General features: G+C 39.9%; 1 protein-coding gene across 3 annotated transcripts in view; it reads left to right on the top strand.

Moving 5' to 3' along the window:
• The window catches only part of PTPN11 (protein tyrosine phosphatase non-receptor type 11), an 84,411-nt gene that overhangs the window by 10,762 nt on the left and 54,240 nt on the right, over positions 1 to 19,409 (top strand). For all 3 annotated transcript variants that reach the window (XM_041728899.1, XM_041728898.1, XM_041728900.1), the window contains exons 2-3: positions 9,435 to 9,557; positions 16,842 to 17,036. In XM_041728899.1, coding sequence (XP_041584833.1) covers positions 9,435 to 9,557; positions 16,842 to 17,036 — 318 coding nt within the window. The remainder of the gene's footprint in view (positions 1 to 9,434; positions 9,558 to 16,841; positions 17,037 to 19,409) is intronic.

Raw genomic sequence — 19,409 nt, 5'->3', positions numbered from 1 at the left:
ATATTCTGTGTGTGTGTGTGTGTGTGTGTGTGTGTGTGTAAGTACACATATATAATATTTTATAATTTTCCCCCCAAACATTTGAGTGTAAGTTATGTAGATTATAGCCTTTTGCCCTTTAAATATTTCAGTGTATATTTTCTTTTTTTAAAAAATTATTTACTTATTTATTCATGAGAGACACAGAGAGAGGGGCAGAGACATAGGCAGGGAGAAGTAGGCTCAATGGGAAGCTCAATGTGGAACTTGATCCCAGAACCCCAGAATCACGACCTGAGCTGAAGGCAGATGCTCAACCACTGAGCCACCCAGGCATCCCCAGAAAAGAAAATATTATACACAAGAGAAAGTGGACAAACTCTGCACCAGGCAGTCACTGATGATGATTAACGTCATTAATGGACATTGTGTGCCTCCAGATATAATACCTAAAGAAGGACACAATATCACCTACATAGCACTCAGGTTGAAATCTAATGCTGATGAATTAGACAAATCCAAAATGAGAAATCTTAATTTTGAAAGGGGAAGGGGGGTGTATTTTTCCCAAAAATCACTACCATAAATGACAAAAGCCTTAGAAATATTCTGGATTTAAGAGATCTAACAACTAAATACAACTAGATCCTGTACTAGAAGAGAAAAAAAAAAATCCTATAAAGGACATGATTGGGCCAACTGGCACAGTAGAATACAACAGGTTTGACAAAGGATTATTAGAGATGGTAAAATTACTACAGTTAAAACATTTAAAAGATAGCTTTATTCTTAGAAAATATACACTGATGGGGTACCTGGGGCACAGATCAAAGCTGGGTAAATTACTATAAAGGTGCCAATGTGGTAACAGATGAAGAGGAGTAGACTAAGAGAGTTCTTTCCCCAGTGGTATTAACTTAGTTAGGGGGCCTTTACCAGCTGACACTTGTGTCTCTTCCGATAGCCTCTTGTGACACCATCAGTGACCTATGTCTATGGGGAACTGTGGGTGTGGGAGAGCAGTGACAGGCATCCCTCCCCTCCCCCCCATGGCTGCTTTCGTCCTTCCCTTTTAGCCACAAGTACGAAGGGAATCATGTGTTAGCCCCTTTGTGTGGAGTATGACACACATTGGTATAGCAGCCGACGGGTTCTCTCCCTTGTGAACTGCCAGTCCCGTCTTTAACTTGGTGATTGGAGGAATATGTGATTAGATTTCATGATATCACCCAAGGGATGCTCAGTGTGCTGTGAAAAGATGAGATGGGAACATCTGACCAGAGAAAAACACGTGCAAAGGCCACATGGGGCATATTTGAGAAAAACAGAGAAGTCACCAGAATAAGAGAGTCAGGTTGGGGGTGCCTGGGTGGCTCAGTCATTTAAGCATCTGACTCTTTTTTTTTTTTTAAATTAAAAAAAAAATTAAATTTACTTATGATAGTCACAGAGAGAGAGAGAGAGAGAGAGAGAGAGAGAGGCAAAGACACAGGCAGATGGAGAAACAGGCTCCATGCACCGGGAGCCCGATGAGGGATTCGATCCCGGGTCTCCAGGATTGTGCCCTGGGCCAAAGGCAGGTGCCAAACCGCTGCACCACCCAGGGATCCCATAAGCATCTGACTCTTAATTTTGACTCAGATCATGATCTTGGGGTCATGGCTCTGTGCTCAGTGAAGAGTCTGCTTAAGATGCTCTCTCTTCCTCTCCCTGTGTTCCTCCCACTGAGTGTGAATGTATTCTCTCTGTCTTTCTCTCATAGATAAATAAATTTTAAAAAGAGAGAGAGAATTAGCTTGGGGCACACCTCACAGGCTCCTGTAAAAATCTATGCCTTTATTGTAATTACTATTGTTTTATTATTATTATTTAATTTTATTTTTTATTTATTTATTTTTAATTATTTTATTTTTACTAAAAAGGAAATTCTTGGTTCCAAAGATGAAACTCAAAGGACTGGTTCTGTGCTAAGCATTTTATGTGTATTAGTTTATTTCTATCTTACAACAGTGCTGTAAGTTAAGTTTTTTAAAGCATAGTGAGAAGCCCAGAAATCATAAAGGAAAAATCTCAAAAGTTTAACCATGCCAAGATGAATTTCTATGGAAGAAGAATACCACAAACAGAGTGAGAGGTACAAAAAGCTAAGACAAATATTTGCTACACATATAATGAAGAGTCTTTTTTTCTGGTTATAACAAGAGCTCCTGTAAGTCAGTAAGAAAAAAAAAATGCAGGAGAAAATGAGCAATGACAAACTGACAACTCACAGAAAAGGAGGAAAAAGGGGCTTTGAAAACATGAAAAAGTGCTTAGTGTTACAAGGAAATGCAAACTAGAATGGTACTTTTTCCATGAATCAGATCAACAAAGATGAAAAAATTCGGTAATATATGTAGTATTGGTAAAAGTGAGAGAAAATGGGCTTTCACACTCATTTAATGGGGGTCAAAACTGATACCTTCTTTTGAGTGCAGCTGGGGAGATTTGTCAAAGTGAAAGACAAACTCTTGTCAAAGCAGTTTTCTGAAAATTTAATTTATGGGTGTACTTGAAAAAGTGTATAATGATAATTGTAAAGGATATGTTCTGCTGCATTGTTTTGTTTTGTTTTTGTTTTTGTTTTAAGATTTTATTTATTTATTCATAGAGCCAGAGAGAGAGAGAGGCAGAGACACAGGCAGAGGGAGAAGCAGGCATCATACATAGAGCCCGATGCGGGACTCAATCCAGGGTCTCCAGGATCACGCCCTGAGCTGCAGGCGGCGCTAAACCGCTGCGCCACCGGGGATGCCCTTGTTTTTTTTTTTTAAAGATTTATTTATTTGAGAGAGAGCGTGTGTGCGAGTGGGGAGGGGAGCAGAGGAGAGGGAGAATCTCAAGCAGGACTCCCCACTGAATATGCAGCCCAGGTGGGGCTCAGTCTTACAACCCTGAGATCATAACCTAAGTAGAAAGCTAAAGTTGGATGTGTAACGAGCTGAGCCACCCGGGTCCCCCTCTGCTGTATTTTTTTTTCCCCTCTGCTGTATTATTTGTAGTAACAAAAGCTAGGCATAATATAAATGTCCTATAACAGGGATTAAATTCTTGGGCGTGTATTCATGATGGAATATTGTGTAGTCATTAAAAAATGTACAGCTATAGAAGGATCTTCAAATTGTAAGTGAAAAAAATTGAGGTGTAGATCAAGAGAATTCCGTTTGTGTGTTTGTGGAGGCAGTAGTGTATTTGCACACATATATATGTTACTGTGCCATTTTACAGATGAATTAACAGTGAGATGAAATCATTAGCCACAGTCACACAAAGCTGGGATGTGAACCAGAGCCATCTCACTGCAGGCCATATTCCTACCCATAAGGCTTTGTCACCATGTGCCAGTGGTTCCCAGCTTTTTCACCCAGGCAGTTTCCTTTTTTTTTTTTTTTTAACCATAAACCCAATATTCTGAAAAAAAATTATTTCCAAATCTGTATTTATCATATAACAATTGGCTTTCCCATTTCTTTTTCTTTTTTGGTAGAAGGCAGTATATATGCCACTCTGTTTCAGAGTACCACACCAAGTAATATAATTGTTTTGCAGCCAAAAGCAAAAGGAATTTGACATTTTAATTAGTTTATGTAGGTAGACAAATTGAGGGTTAATGTAGGATTTCTATGATATGTTTTGAAAAGTTTATAAATATATCTGGAAGCCTCTGATAGTACTTTTTGTTTCCATAGGGCTATGGAAACAGGTGGACTCACGTGGGAATCAGAGAGCAAAGAAACGGGGCAAGATTAAAAAAAAAAATTGGTTAGGGACACCTGGGTGGCTCAGTGGTTGAGCAGCTGCCTTTGGCTCAAGGCGTGATCCCGGGTTCTGGGGATCTGGTCCCGCATTGGGCTTGTGGCAGAGAGCCTGCTTCTCCCTCTCCCTATGTCTCTGCCTCTCCCTGTGTGCCTGTCATGAATAAATAAATAAAAATTGGATAGATAAGTAATTGGACTAAATGCAGAAGTATGGGATGCTGGAATGATAGGTATGTAAATTGAGGTTGAATTCTCCCTGGGTGAAATTCTGGTTTAGTCTTTTGACAAGCTCTCAGAGGGAGAAAAAAGCAAACTAATATTTTTTCCTTTTGATCTCAACCCTGTGATTTTTTTCCATAGGCCAATCAGAGTAATGGTTAGATTCCCCATAAAACACTAGTGAGATGGTATAGGAAAAATATAAAACAAAATGAGTTTCAGTTAACGTAAACAACAGGAGTGTTAATAGACTATGTCTGCATTCTTGCTTTTTCTGATTATTTATCTGAGCAACCTTATGTTTATTACAGTTGTCAATAATAATATCTAACATTTAGTGCCTTGTGTGCAACAACACTTGGACAACTAAGCATCTCAAACTTAACACGTACCAAATCTAACCCTTGATTTTCCTCTCTCCATCCTTTCTGTATTTCCAGCCTTCTATCTGGTTAGCTAGGCTCCAAACCTTGGAGTGTTCTTACTCCTTTCTTTCCCATCCCATGTGTCATTCCTTAGGAAATCCTATTTTATTGGCTCCCCTTAAGATTTTCCTAGTTGGACTATTTATCACTTTTCCCACTTTGGCCATCTTGGTCCTTGGTACCATCATTTCTTGTTTGGATTATTTATCATGGTGGTTTTCTTAACTGATCTGTGTGCTATCCCTGTGCAGTAGAGTTTTTTTTTTTTTTTTTTTAAGATTTTATTTATTTATTTGATAGAGAAAGCACAAGCAGGAGAAGGGGCAGAGGGAAAGGGAGAAGTAGACTCCTTGCTAAGTGGGGACCCCAGTGCGGGGCTTGATCCCAGGATCCTGGGATCATGACCTGAGCTGAAGGCAGACACTAACCGACTGAGCCACCATTGCTCATTGTTCACGTGCCCCATTGCTTTATTCATTTTGTAGCTGTTATCACCATCTGACATTTTATTTATTTACTATTACTTCCTTGTTTTTATCGCCTTCATTGTAAAGAAACCCTCTCGAAGACAGGGATGTTATTCTGTTAACTGGGGTGTCCTCAGTGTTTGTGGAATGAGTGAATTTAGTAAGCTATTTTATTATCCCAGTTTATCCTTTTTAATTTTATTTTATTATTATTTTTAAAGATTTATTCATTTATTCATAAGAAACAGAGAGAGAGAAAGAGAGAGGCAGAGACACAGGCAGAGGGGGAAGGAGGCTCCATGCAGGGAACCTGCTGCGGTACTCGATCCCGGGACTCCGGTATCATGCCGAGTCAAAGGCAGACGCTCAACCGCTGAGCCACCCAGGGATCCCATATTTTATTTTTTATTTATTTTATTTTTTGCCCAGCCCCTATTCCTTTTTTTTTTTATACAGCTTTAATGAGATGTGATTCACATACAATACAGTTCACCTGTTTGAAGATACAGCTCAGTGGTTTTTAGTATATTCACATATGCATTCTAATTTTAGGACATTATATCACCTCGAAAAGAAACCTTGTACCTATTACCTATTTCCTTTCTCAAAGCAAGCACTAATTTACTTTCTGTCTATGGCTTTGCTTTTTCTGGACCTTTCACATCAATGAAATCATACGTGTGGCCTCTTATGTCTGGTTTCTTTCCTTTAGCATAGTATTTTTGAGGTTCATCCAATTGTAACATTTGTACTTTATTACTTTTTTTTTTTTTTAATTTTTTATTTATGATAGGCACACAGTGAGAGAGAGAGAGAGGCAGAGACATAGGCAGAGGGAGAAGCGGCTCCACGCACCGGGAGCCCGATGTGGGATTCGATCCCGAGTCTCCAGGATCGCGCCCTGGGCCAAAGGCAGGCGCCAAACCACTGCGCCACCCAGGGATCCCAATTACTTTTTTTTTTTAAAAAGGATTGTATTTATTTACTTATGTTAGAGAGAGAGAAAATGAGAGCAGGTAGAGGGTAAGAGGGGAGGGAGAAAGGGGAGAGAGAATCTCAGGCAAACTCTGCACTGAGTGTGGAGCTGGATGTGGGGCTGGATCCCATGACCCCAAGAGCATGACCCAATTTGAAACCAAGAGTCCGTCAACCAACTGAGCCATCCAGGCACCCCCAGTACTTTGTTATTTTAATGGCTGAATGATACTGTACTGTATGTATTCTCAGTTCATTCTTAAAAGGAACATAAAAATTATTGCAAAAAGAAATGATTGATCATTACCATTTTGAGGATGATGAATCTGAAGTGGAAAGAACATGCCCAGGTCACTGAGCTAGTAAGAGGTAGATGTGCACTTGGGTCCATGTTGATTCCTAACCACAATGCTGTAGAGCTCTCCGTATCCTTAATGCATGATTTATGACAGCTTTTTACCCTTGTGTTCTCTCTCCTTCACTGCTGTAACTTTAATTGGGCAAGTGTTTGTTGAGGAGTCTCTTAAAAGTTCGTTTGATTATCAGTACCAGGACTCTACATTTAATAATTGACGTCTGTTCCCTGGGGTGTTGAATTAGTCTATAAAGGTCCCGGATAATTTGACTTCAGAAATTACTGTTTTTACCACTAATCTTGGTGACTTTTGGCATCCATGAAGGACATCTTGCTGGGAAGTATAGAGGAATCCTCTGAAATGGATGGCATTCATGCTGGACTTCATTATTTGTGTGTTTTTAAAAACTTTTAATTTTGAAATAATTTCAGATTTACACAAATTTTGTATGAATACTACAACTTCTGTTTACTTTTTACCCAGATTTAGCAGCTAACATTGTACCACATTTGCCTCCCCCCTGTATATATACATACTGTATGTATAACTTCATTCTGAACCGTTTGAGAGTAAGTTCCAGATATGATGTCTTGTTACTCTAAAATACTTCTGTGCCTGTTTCCTAAAAACAAAGACAGAGACATAATTACAGTACTCTTGTCAAAATCAGGAAATTTACATTACAATGGGATTAGCATCAAATTCTTACCTCCTTCTGGTCAATGATACGATCCAGAAAGAACCATGCAGTGTATTACTTGTGTCCTGTGACTCACCTGAAATCTGGAAAGTTCTTTGGACGCCCCCCTCTTTCACAGTTTTGACATTTTTGAAGAGTATGTGCCAGTTAGTTTATAGAATGTCACTCATTTGGAGTTTGTCTAATGTTCCTCCTAATTAGATTAGGTGATGTATTTTTGACAGGAATATCACAGAAATGGCACTTGTTCTCAGTGACGTCAGGAGGCATATGATGCCAATTTAATTCATAACTGATGATGTTAACTTTTCTCAGTTGGTTAAGGTAGTATCTGTCAAGTTCTCCACTGTGAAGTTCATGAGTATTTTTTATTTGTTAATTAACAAGTAATTAATAAGCATTTTGTTGGGAGGTACTTTGAGTTGCTGTAAATACTGTCCTTCCTGCTTTGATTCTACTGCAAAGAGCTTTCCCTTTGTCCCCAAGAATTTTTTTAAAATTGTGATTAAATATATGCAACATAAAATTTATCATTTTAACCATTTCTAAGTGGCATTTTTTTAAAGATTTATTTTATTTATTAATTTTTAAAATTTTATTTATTTATTTATGAGCGAGAGAGAGAGAGAGAGAGAGAGAGGGGCAGAGACACAGGCAGAGGGAAAAGCAGGCTCCATGCAGGGAGCCTGATGTGGGACTCCATCCTGGGTCTCCAGGATCACACCCTGGGCTGCAGGCGGTGCTAAACTGCTGTGCCACCGGGGCTGCCCTCTAAGTGGCATTAAGAACATTCACGTTGTGCTACAACCATCACCCCAGTTCATCTCCAGAATGTTTTCATCTTCCCAACTGAAACTCTGTACCCGTCAAATAATAACTCTCCATTCCCTCCTCCCCCAAGTTCCTGGCAACCACCATTCTGTTTTCTGTCTATGAATTTGGCTGCTCTGGCTACCTTCTATAGAGGTAGAACCATATAGTATTTGTTCTTTTGTGACTGGTGTATTTCACTCAGCATAATATCTTAAAGGTTCATCTGTGTTGTAGCATGTGACAGAATTTTTAACCTTTTAAGGCTGAGTAACATTCCATTGATACATATAATGATACTTTGTTTATTCATTCATTCACTGATGAATACTTGGGTTGCTTCCACCATTTGGCTGTATTGAGTAATGCTACTATGAACATGGGTATACAACTATCTCTCTGAGTCCCTGCTTTTACTTCTTTTGGGGTATATACGCAGAAGTGGAATTTCTGTATCACATGGTTATTCTGTGCTTAATTTTTTGAGGAAGCTTAATTAGTTGAAAATAAAATTAATATCTGCATGGACTCTTGGTTTCCTATTTTATTCAGTGGTCTACTATCTATCAATATCATTGTTTATTTTGAGGTACAAATTGTCTCTAATTTGGCAGGCAGGAGTCTTTTAGGCTGGCTCCTCTATTCTTTTGACATGTCCTCTTTGGAGCTGGGTCCTGTGGCACAGTGAGGTGTTCCAAGATCATCTTACCTTTAGTGCCACAGACCTGGAATCAGCTTTTTCTCCAAGGAACCCAGTTCCTTTTGTTGGAGAATGGTTTTTAGAAACCATACTAATAGTGCTGGTTATGCTGATGGCTACTGGGATGTCATTGCTTCAGAGTCCTTTTAGAAGAGAGAGCTAGGAAGATAAGTCTGTATATGAGCCTGCACATATGCACACAGACATGCACAAACATAGATGTACATCTATATTTCTACATCTTTATATGTATATTAAGAACTAGAGTTTAAAAAAAAAGAAAAAAAAAGAACTAGAGTTTACATTACTCTAGTAATTTTTTTTTAAGATTTTATTTATTTATTTATTTATTTATTTATTTATTTATTTAAGATTTTATTTATTTATTCATGAGAGATACACACAGAGAGAGGCAGTGACACAGGCAGAGAGAAGCAGACTCCATGCTGGAAGCTCGATGTGGGACTCGATCCTGGGACTCCAGAATCATGCCCTGGGCCGAAGGGAGGCGCTCAACCGCTGAGCCACCCAGGCATCCCTCTCCAATTCTAATCTAACACCCCAGGGCTTATAAAGGTTTTCTCCCTTTCCATATTTGTATCCCCTCTCCAATAGTGAGAAAACTGGCTCTCATTATCCCTAATATGTCTATTTATTCACTAGTTTCTTTCTTTACTTGTTTAATTCTACTCCATGTGTTCAATCTCCTGATCACATGGACTATCTTTCTGGGCTTTGGGCTTGGCTTGAGACGCACACTCTTGGCCCCAGTCCCATGGACCGTGCCCCTGGCCCTACTGACTATGCTAGCAGGATCCCAGGCTCCTATCAAGAGGAAGTCAAGGAGGGGGCAGTGACCAAGGAGAAGAGGGGGAAGAGGAAGGGAAGGTCTTGTTTTGTATTTTTATTAGCTACTCTATTCATAGGCATTTTAGCTGAGATAGTGTGGAAAGTAGTGCTGACAGAGTCTTTTGGTTTTCATTCCTCTCTCCATTTTTCTCTCAAGATGGTTTCACCCAAACATCACTGGCGTGGAGGCAGAAAACCTGCTGTTGACAAGAGGAGTTGATGGCAGTTTTTTGGCGAGGCCCAGTAAAAGTAATCCTGGAGACTTCACCCTTTCCGTCAGGTAAGTTGGAAAAAAAAGAGAACCCTGTAAGGGTTTTTCAGGTGGGAAATGTCGTCCCCTTCCCACCGCCCCCATCCCCCCCAACTTCCTACCCTCACTGAGAGTTTGAAGGCCTGGTTGTGGGCCTGTGGTAAGACCCAGCCTATGAGTCAGATGTGACTCAAGCCCTCTTGTGGGGGCTCAGGTGTGGCCTCCTGAGAGTGGGTGCATGGGAATGCGGCAGGAGGGGCATCACGATGGGCATTTCTTCTTTCCCCGAGAGACCCCTGTGGGTGAGGTGGCCAAAGTGTCACAAGTCCTTAAGCCACACACTGCTTGATCCTGGTTCCATTCATCCTGAACCTGGTTGCCTGCATTTTTTCCTTTTCCTTCTGTTGATTTCTTAATGGGAAACATGCTTTTGAAGAGTTTCTTCAGCTCCCTTTTCTTTTTCAAGAAATTAACAACATTACTGAGGAAGTTGTGGTGCCATTGGTTCCCCTGCCCAGTCCCATTCCCCTCCCTCTTTCCCCAAAGGAAGCCACCAGCCAGAGGTTAGCATATATCCTTCCTGAATATGCTTTTATACTTGTCCTGCCTTGGTATTATTGTGAACAACATAGAGTTGGTTTGTGTGTTTTTAGCATTCACATGCATGGCCTTTATAATACATCTGTTATTCTGCAACTTCCTGTTTAAAGTTTTTGAGTTCTCTGCTGGTACACACAGATCTACTTATTAATTTTTTTTTTTAAAGATTTTATCTATTTATTCATGAGAGACAGAGAGAGAGGCAGAGACAGGAGAGGGAGAAGCAGACTATGGGGAGCCTGATGTGGGACTTGATCCCGGGAGTCTGGGATCATGCCCTGAGCTGAAAGCAGATGTTCAACCACTGAGCCACCCAGATGTCCCTCCTCTTCAAAAAGATTTAAAACAAACTAAAAACAACTCAGTGTCCCACAATAGAGGGTTGGATAAACTGTTGTAGGTTTATTTAGGATACCTTTGGGACTTGAGAAATCTCTTTCTGGCTTAGATTAGTTTTTTGAGGATCTCCTGTCCTTAGTGTTGACTTGTGTTTTATTTTTATTTTTTTATTTTTTTCTTTATTTATTTATGATAGTCATACACAGAGAGAGAGAGAGAGGCAGAGACACAGGCAGAGGGAGAAGCAGGCTCCATGCACCGGGAGCCCGACGTGGGATTCGATCCCGGGTCTCCAGGATCGCATGATTGTGTTTTAATATAAGGAATGGTTTTTCAGTCCTCAGGGCTTGTCTCACCACAGGCTTCTAACTTAAAGTTGTGTGATATTTGAGCTGTAAGAGTTTGGAGGAGAATATATAGTGATCATGATCATGATGATGATGATAGCAAACATGACTGAGGACTTGACATATGCACCAGGCTGTTGTGTCAAGCACTCTACACATATCATTGTATTTTAATTTTCCCAACAACTGAGGAATAATTATCTTCATAATTATCTCATTTTCCAGGTGAGTAAGCTGAGGCACAGAGGTTAAGTTAGTTAGCTGGTCTCACAGCTAGTCAGTGACAGAACCAGGACTAGGGAATTGGTGGGATTTTTTTCCCTTTGTCTTCCACTTTTTGTTTTGAAAAATTTCTGACCTATAGAAAACTTGAAAGATGAATATAGTGAACACCTACATTGTTTTCACCTGTCAGCATTTTGTCTTGCTTGCCCTTTCTGAGTATGTGTATATACTTTTTTTCCCCCTGAACTTTTTGAAAATAAACTGCAGATAATCAGGATATTTATTTTACCTTTATTTTATTTAAAACATTTTTTTTTTTTTTTTTTTTTTTAAATTTATGATAGCCACAGAGAGAGAGAGAGAGGCAGAGACACAGGCGGAGGGAGAAGCAGGCTCCATGCACCGGGAGCCTGATGTGGGATTCGATCCCGGGTCTCCAGGATCGCGCCCTGGGCCAAAGGCAGGCGCCAAACCGCTGCGCCACCCAGGGATCCCCTAAAACATTTTTTTTTACAGATTTTATTTTTAAGTAATCTCTACACCCAATGTGGGGCTTGAACTCACAACCCCGAGATCAAGAGTCACATGCTCTTCCAGCTGAGCCAGCCAGGTGCTCCTGGTTTTATCTTTAAATACTTTAGTGTGTATATCAAATAAAGGCATTCTCCTGTATAACTACAAAATCGTTATAGGTAATACATTTTAACCTTGCTTTAATAATACTGTCTAATATATAATATGTCATCTGTATTTGGATTTCCCTTATTTCAGTAATGGCTTTTGAAGCAGTTGAAAGTCTCCTCACTTTCCACCCTCCCCTACCCTGAGACTAGAGTCAGGAGGATCTAGTCAAGGATCATTTATTGCATTTAATTTTTATGTTTCTGGTCTCTCTCACCTTTTTTTTTTAAATCTCCATCTTTTGGCTTTTTGGTCAGTCACTTCTAAGGCTGTCCACCAATCTCAATTCACTGATTGTTTTCTCATTTTTACATAGATAAAACATTTTTGGCAAGCACACTCCAGAGGTGACGCTGGATCCATCCCATTATTTGATAGGAGGAAGCACAGGATGTCTATTTGCCCCATCTTTTGGGGATACTCAGTTTAATCACTTGATTCTGGTGTTCGCCAGATTTTTTTATTACAAAGATGCTTTGTTCTTTTAGTGATTAATAAGTGATCTGAGGGATGATAGTTTGTATCTTCTTCCCCAACATTTTTTTATTTCATGTTTTTACCATATGTTGATGAAATTTGTCTGAATAAATCATATTGGTGCCTGAAATTTATTTTTGTAATTCTGTTCTTTTTTTTTTTAAAGATTTTATTTGGGACACCTGGGTAGCTCAGGGGTTTAGCACCTGCCTTCAGCAATTTCTTTAATTTTTTTTTTTTTAAGATTTTATTTATTTATTCATGAGAGACCCAGAGAGAGAGAGGCAGAGACACAGGCAGAGGGAGAAGCAGGCTCCACGCACCGGGAGCCCGACATGGGATTCGATCCCGGGTCTCCAGGATCGCGCCCTGGGCCAAAGGCAGGCGCCAAACTGCTGCGCCACCCAGGGATCCCTCCCTCCCCCTTTATATTTTGGAGAATCACTATGGATTCATAGTGATACTTTTTCTTCTTCTTCTTTTTTTGTTTTAAATATTTTATTTATTTATTCATGAGAGACACAGAGAGAGAAAGAGGCAGAGACATAGGCAAAGGGAGAAGCAGGCTCCCTGCAAGGAGCCTGATGCCGGATTCTATCCTGGACCCTGGGATCATGCCCTGAGCCGAAGGCAGACGCTCAACCGCTGAGCCACCCAGGCATCCCTTTTTCTTCTTTTCTATCCAGTGTACTGTAATTCTCTGGCCTCATCATTATTTTTTATTTTCATTTTTTTATAAAGATTTTATTGATTCATAGAGACAGAGAGAGAGAGGCAGAGACACAGGCAGAAGGAGAAGCAGGCTCCACACAGGGAACTCGACATGGGACTTGATCCTGGGTCTCCAGGATCACACCCTGGGCCGAGGCAGGCGCCTAACTGCTGAACCACCCAGGGATCCCCGAATACTATCTTTATAGTTTACTTTTTTCACTTATAGAAATCTTTTAATGATCTTTCTCATTTTTTGTAGGCAAGTGAATAGCATATACCTTTCTACAATTTCCCTAGGGATACCTATAGATGAGAAGTCAGTTTTTTCTTTCTTTCTTTTTTTTTCTTTTGAAGTCAGTTTTTTTCTAATAGTTATTTAACAGTGATAGATAAGGCTCCAGTAAATGTGATCACATTTTGCATATGTTTTGTGCTTTTGAAAATCTGTTTTCAGGGTGAATTCCTGAGATTGAGGTGATTGGGGCAGAGAGTAAATGCTATGATAGCATAGTTTTTTCAAATTCTTTTCCGTAGTGATTGTGTCATTTTGTACTTACACCGATAATATATGAGGGGCCTATTTTTCCACAGCTTCACCATTTGAGTGTGGTCAAGCTTTTCTTTTTTATTAACTTAATAGGTGAGAAATAGTATCTCTGTGAATTTTAATTTTTATTTCTCTCAGGATTGAAGTTTAACATCCTTTAATATGTTTAATGACCATTTTTATTATCTTTTTTGTGAACTCTTAGAACCACTGCTTTTAATGACTGTGCAGCCCTGCCAAGTTTCATTTTTTATTTTTCTTCATGTATCATATAGATACTGTCATATATGTGCACATTCCTCTGTGTGTGCATGTATGCAAGCATGTATGATGTGTTCTGGTTCTGTGCAGTCTAACCTTTTTGTTATGTGCCCATGCTTAAAAATTGATCATCAGGGATCCCTGGGTGGCGCAGCGGTTTGGCGCCTGCCTTTGGCCCAGGGCGCGATCCTGGAGACCCGGGATCGAATCCCACGTCGGGCTCCCGGTGCATGGAGCCTGCTTCTCCCTCTGCCTGTGTCTCTGCCTCTCTCTCTCAATCTGTGACTATCATAAATAAATAAAAAAATTAAAAAAAAAATTAAAAAAAAAATTGATCATCATGTTGCCTTATATTCATTCAGTTTGTCAAGGAAGATCCCTTTTCCTTTCCCCCTTGTCCTCCCACTCTCCCTTTTTAATTTTGAGGAAAAGGAAACCCAGAAAAATAAAATTATGCAAATTATCCATGTTGTTTTTCCTGCCAGTCATTTTTTCCTTCAAAATAATATATAGGGATCCCTGGGTGGCGCAGCGGTTTGGCGCCTGCCTTTGGCCCAGGGCACGATCCTGGAGACCCGGGATCTAATCCCACGTCGGGCTCCCAGTGCATGGAGCCTGCTTCTCCCTCTGCCTGTGTCTCTGCCTCTCTCTCTCTGTCTGTCTCTCATGAATAAATAAATAAAATCTTTAAAATAGGGATCCCTGGGTGGCGCAGCGGTTTGGCGTCTTCCTTTGGCCGAGGGCGCGATCCTGGAGACCCGGGATCGAATCCCACATCGGGCTCCTGGTGCATGGAGCCTGCCTCTCCCTCTGCCTGTGTCTCTGCCTCTCTCTCTCTCTCTCTGTGACTATCATAAGTAAATAAAAATTTAAAAAAAATCTTAAAAAAATATATATAACGTATATGTGTGTATGTAGATCTGTATCTTGAATAATACATAGTATTACTTGTTTGTCTGCTTATATTTTCATAAATGATACATGCTGAGCATATCATTCTACATTGTGTTTCTTTCATGTAGTATTATATTTTTGAAATCCATCTCTGTGCCTGTGTATTAACGTAGCTCATACCTGAAATATCTTTTTTTTTTGTTTTTTTTTGAAGATTTTACTTATTTACTCATGAGAGACACAGAGAGAGAGGCAGAGACATAGGCAGAGGGAGAAGCAGGCTACCTGTGGGGAGCCTGATGTGGGGGCCTCGATCCCTGGACCCTGGGATCACTACCTGAGCCAGAGGCAGATGCTCAACCACTGAGCCACACAGGCATCCCCTGAAATATCTTTTTTTGTGTTATGTCATTAAGTAAAGGCTAGAAATGGGAAGCTCAAGTGTTAAAGTAGAATTAGATACAGTTGGGAGGAGGGTGACCCGAAGGACTCTTTTCACTTACTGGAAAATGTTGTCACCAAAAATTAGAAGTGAGTATTGTCAGTAACATTATGGGATGGTTTTTCTTGTATTCTTTAGTTCCTGTGTTCTTTTTCCTTTGGTAGAAATGTGTTTATATTTTCCAGAAGCTTCATCAATAATGCTACAGGGTCAGACTAAGGTCAGTGGTTATCATTTTAGAAGTGCCTGGTCCTTTGCGGGGCGGGGGTGGGGGGTTTACCCCCCAAGGTGATAATGGGTGTCCTTGTGATGTATTCATTTGCTCAGGAAACTGAATGGAAGTCACAGACTGCTTCAGCTAACTAAAATACCAAGTTTTAGAAACTTTTGGTCAATGTTTTGTCAACTCAGTGGGATAGCATTTTAGCCATTTTATGCTGGAAACTGTCAATTGTGTTCTTAAAGTGATTATTTAAGGTACAATTATAGATAGTATCATAAGTGCACCATGACATGAATTTTGACAACTATATATGTAACCAACGGTACAGTCACAATATTTTTATCACTCTAGAAGATTCCTCTGTGTCCATTTCTAATCTCCTTCCTTCTGCGTAGCTACCACTGTTCTCATTTCAAACCCTGTAGACTAGTTTTGCTTATTCTACGATTTCATTGACAATTGAAGTCATACAGTATATATTCATTTGTGTCTGGCTTCTCTCTCTCTCTCTCTTTTTTATTTTTATTTTTTATTTATTATTTTTTCTTTTAATTTATTCATGAGAGACAGAGAGAGGCGGGCAGAGACACAGGCAGAGGATGAAGTAGGCTCCACGCAGGGAGCCTGATGTGGGACTCAATCCCCGGTCTCCAGGATCAGGCTCTAGGCTGAAGGCAGTGCTAAACCACTGAGCCACCTGGGCTGCCCTCTCTTTTAAAGGTTTTATTTTTAAGTAATCTCTATACCCAGCGTGGGCCTTGAAACTCACAACCCCAAGACCAAGCGTCATATGCTCCCCTTCCTGAGCCAGCCAGGCACCCCTGGTTTCTTTCTCTTAACGTAATGTTTTTGAGATTATCCATGTAATTGTATGTATCAGTGTGTGTTTTTTTTAATTGCTGTGCAGTGTTCTGTGGTCTGAATATGTAACTATTTATTTGTCCATTTTGGTGATAAATGTTTGAGTTGCCAGGATTTTTCTATCTCAAATAAAGCTGCAATAATATTCTTCTACAAGTCCTTGGGTAGCTATACAGTTTCATTTTGGGGGGGGGGGCGCAAAATACTTATGAGTGGTTTTACTGGATTAGAAAATAGATGTTTAACTTTATGTGTCTTTTTTTTTTTTTTTAAGATTTTATTTACTTATTCATGAGAGACACAGAGAGAGGTGCAGAGACACAGGCAGAGGGAGAAGGAGGCTCCCTGAGGGGAGCCTGATGTGGGACTCCATCCTGGGTCCCCAGGATCATGCCCTGAGCCGAAGGCAGACGCCCAACCGCTGAGCCACCCAGGCATCCCTAACTTTATGTGTCTCGATTGATTACTGATGAGAAAAATTATTGCCACTTAATATATGCATTTCGGTCAGACTTCCAAAATAGAAGTTGTACAAGGGAAAGGAGCCAGGCAACAAAGCCTTTGTGTTGAAATGGTTGACTTGTAAACTGGCTCCTTGGGTATGTTTCAATGTTTAGGTGAAATCTGATATAGAATATGAGATCCATTTTTACTAGTATAGCTCTTTATTAGTTTTTGTTTCCCCCCTAATGGACTCTTTTAGAAGAAATGGCGCTGTCACCCACATCAAGATTCAGAACACTGGTGATTACTATGACTTGTATGGAGGGGAAAAGTTTGCCACGTTGGCTGAGTTGGTCCAGTATTATATGGAACATCACGGACAATTAAAAGAGAAGAATGGAGATGTTATTGAGCTTAAATATCCTCTGAACTGTGCAGATCCTACCTCTGAAAGGTCAGTGACGTTTAATGCACCTCTTCCATGCCATAGGTGTTCTACGAATGCATTACGGGGCTTTGGCTTTACCTGTTTCTCAAGCTGTAATATTTGCAACTAAGTAAGTTTTACTGAAGCAAGAATCATAGGATGAAATTATTTTCAGAGTGCCTTTTTTCTGGTGAAAGCTTCGATTAACGTTCCTTATGCTTAATTTTGCAGGGGTCACAGACTATTCCTGTATATACTTGGTACATGCAGTAATTTTAAGATTATTGAATTCGAGCCAATAATCTTTAAGAATTAGGAGAGGAAAATAAGTGCTAATGGAGGCACCCAAACAGCAGCAGTTCCCTGTAGCAGCTCCCCATCAGCTATTCAGCCATGCCACCAACAGATGTCAGTTTAAGCTCAGAAGCTGAAAGTCAGAGCTTGCAGAGGGTCAGATTTTTCATCAGTTCTGTTCTGTTATATCCACAAATGTGGGAGAATGACCTTGCTTAGAGGGAATTACGTTATTTCAGAGATCATCTTTCGCTTGATTTGGAACTAAGCTGATGAAAGCTGAGACTTGACTTACTTTTATTGATTTTATTGGTTTTCTACATTCCCACTCTCCTCTCTGACTCAGTACAAACTCAGGGTCTACTTAATTAGGTTTGTATATTTTGTATCTTCAGGTAGGTCTCTTCAACTTGCATCTTCATGTCAGTGCTGTTACAGGCAGATAATTTCTCTAGCTATACTATAACTTCAAGCAAAAGGCTGTCTGCCAACTCAGTTTGTTTCTGAATTTTACTCTGTTCATTTGAGGGTGGATGAAAAACAATTCACTGTGTATTCCTCTAGTGATGAGCCACTACACTAGCACTATCTGCCATGATAGTTAGTGCTTGCTTTCTTATCAAGATCCTGAGGGAAAAAGCCACATTATTAATATAACTATGTGAAGGTTTTTTTAAAAAGTTTGTTTGTTTATTTATTTAATCTCTATCCCCAACATGGGGCTTGAACTCATGACTCCAAGGTCAAGAGTCACAGGCTCTTCTGACTGAGCCAGCCAGATGCCCCGTTAAAATGTTTTTTTTTTAGTATCTTAGAGTGATATCTCAAAATCTGTCCTCTCGTGACCCGCATCAGGACTCTTGAGTACTGGGTAAAAATGCAGATTGCTGGGCTCCTTTCAAATGTAGTATATTGCTATTTCTGGTTGGGAGGCATGGGAATTCATTTTTTTAGCAAAATCCTTCAGCCTTTCCATAAATATTATATGCTTTAGAAATGATAACCCAGCATACAGTCAGTCTAAAGATACTGACAGCAAACTTGGAAGCTGTTGAAGTATTGGTTGGAAATATTAAGGAATTTGGAGCGCTTAAATTAATTTATAATGAAAATTTTTTAATGTAATGTTCACATACTAAAACAAGGACAAACATTCAGATGATTTTTTTGTTTCTTTTTTTCTTTTTTTTTTAAGATTTTATTTATTTATTCATGAGACAGAGAGAGAGAGTGAGAGAGAGAGAGAGGCAGAGACACAGGCAGAGGGAGAAGCAGGCTCCATGCAGGGAGCCTGATGCGGGACTCGATCCCGGGTCTCCAGGATCAGGCCCTGGGCCTAAGGCAGTGCTAAACCACTGAGCCACCCGGGCTGCCCGATTTTTTTGTTTCTACCATGACCACCTATTTTAATTTCTTTTTCTTTCTTTCTTTCTTTCTTTCTTTCTTTCTTTCTTTCTTTCTTTCTTCTTTCTTTCTTTCTTTCTTTCTTTCTTTCTTTCTTTCTTTCTTTCTTTCTTTCTTTCTTTCTTCTTTCTTTCTTTCTTCTTCTTTATTTTTTTATGATTTTATTTATTTACTTGAGAGAAGGCACGAGCAGGGAGTGGGGGGTAAGGGGCAGAGGAAGAAGCAGACCCTCTCCTGAGTAGGGAGCCAGACGTGGGGCTTGATCTCAGGACCCCCAGATCATGACTCAAGCTTAAGGCAGATGTTTAACTGACTGAGCCACCCAGGCGCCAGTATTTTAATTTCTTTAAATGGACCGTGATTCAATAGTCCTTCTAGGGTAGGGCATGGAGAAATGACAAAGTGCATTTTTCAAAGATGGGAGATTCAAAAGAAAATAGGAAAGAGTGAGGGCATTTGTTTACAAATGACTGTGGGCCCATTAAAAAAGTTTAATGATTATTCTTAACATCTTTCTCATTTTTTTCCTGCCTGTTTGGGAAGCATGTTGTCTCATGTGGGATTGGCCAGTCTCTTAGAGGAATGAGTCTGTTTTTTAACTGAGTTCAGGAAAGATGGCTCTATATAGTAGTTTTGTGAGAGAATACTATGAACCTGTGGCAGAACTCCATTGATTTTTCATTTAAAATCAACATTTCATTT

The sequence above is a fragment of the Vulpes lagopus genome, chromosome 14 (assembly GCF_018345385.1).
Source record: "Vulpes lagopus strain Blue_001 chromosome 14, ASM1834538v1, whole genome shotgun sequence".
Classification (NCBI taxonomy): Eukaryota; Metazoa; Chordata; class Mammalia; order Carnivora; family Canidae; genus Vulpes; species Vulpes lagopus.
The sequence above is the reverse complement of the archived record's forward strand: the minus strand, read 5'-3'. Positions and strand labels throughout refer to the sequence as shown.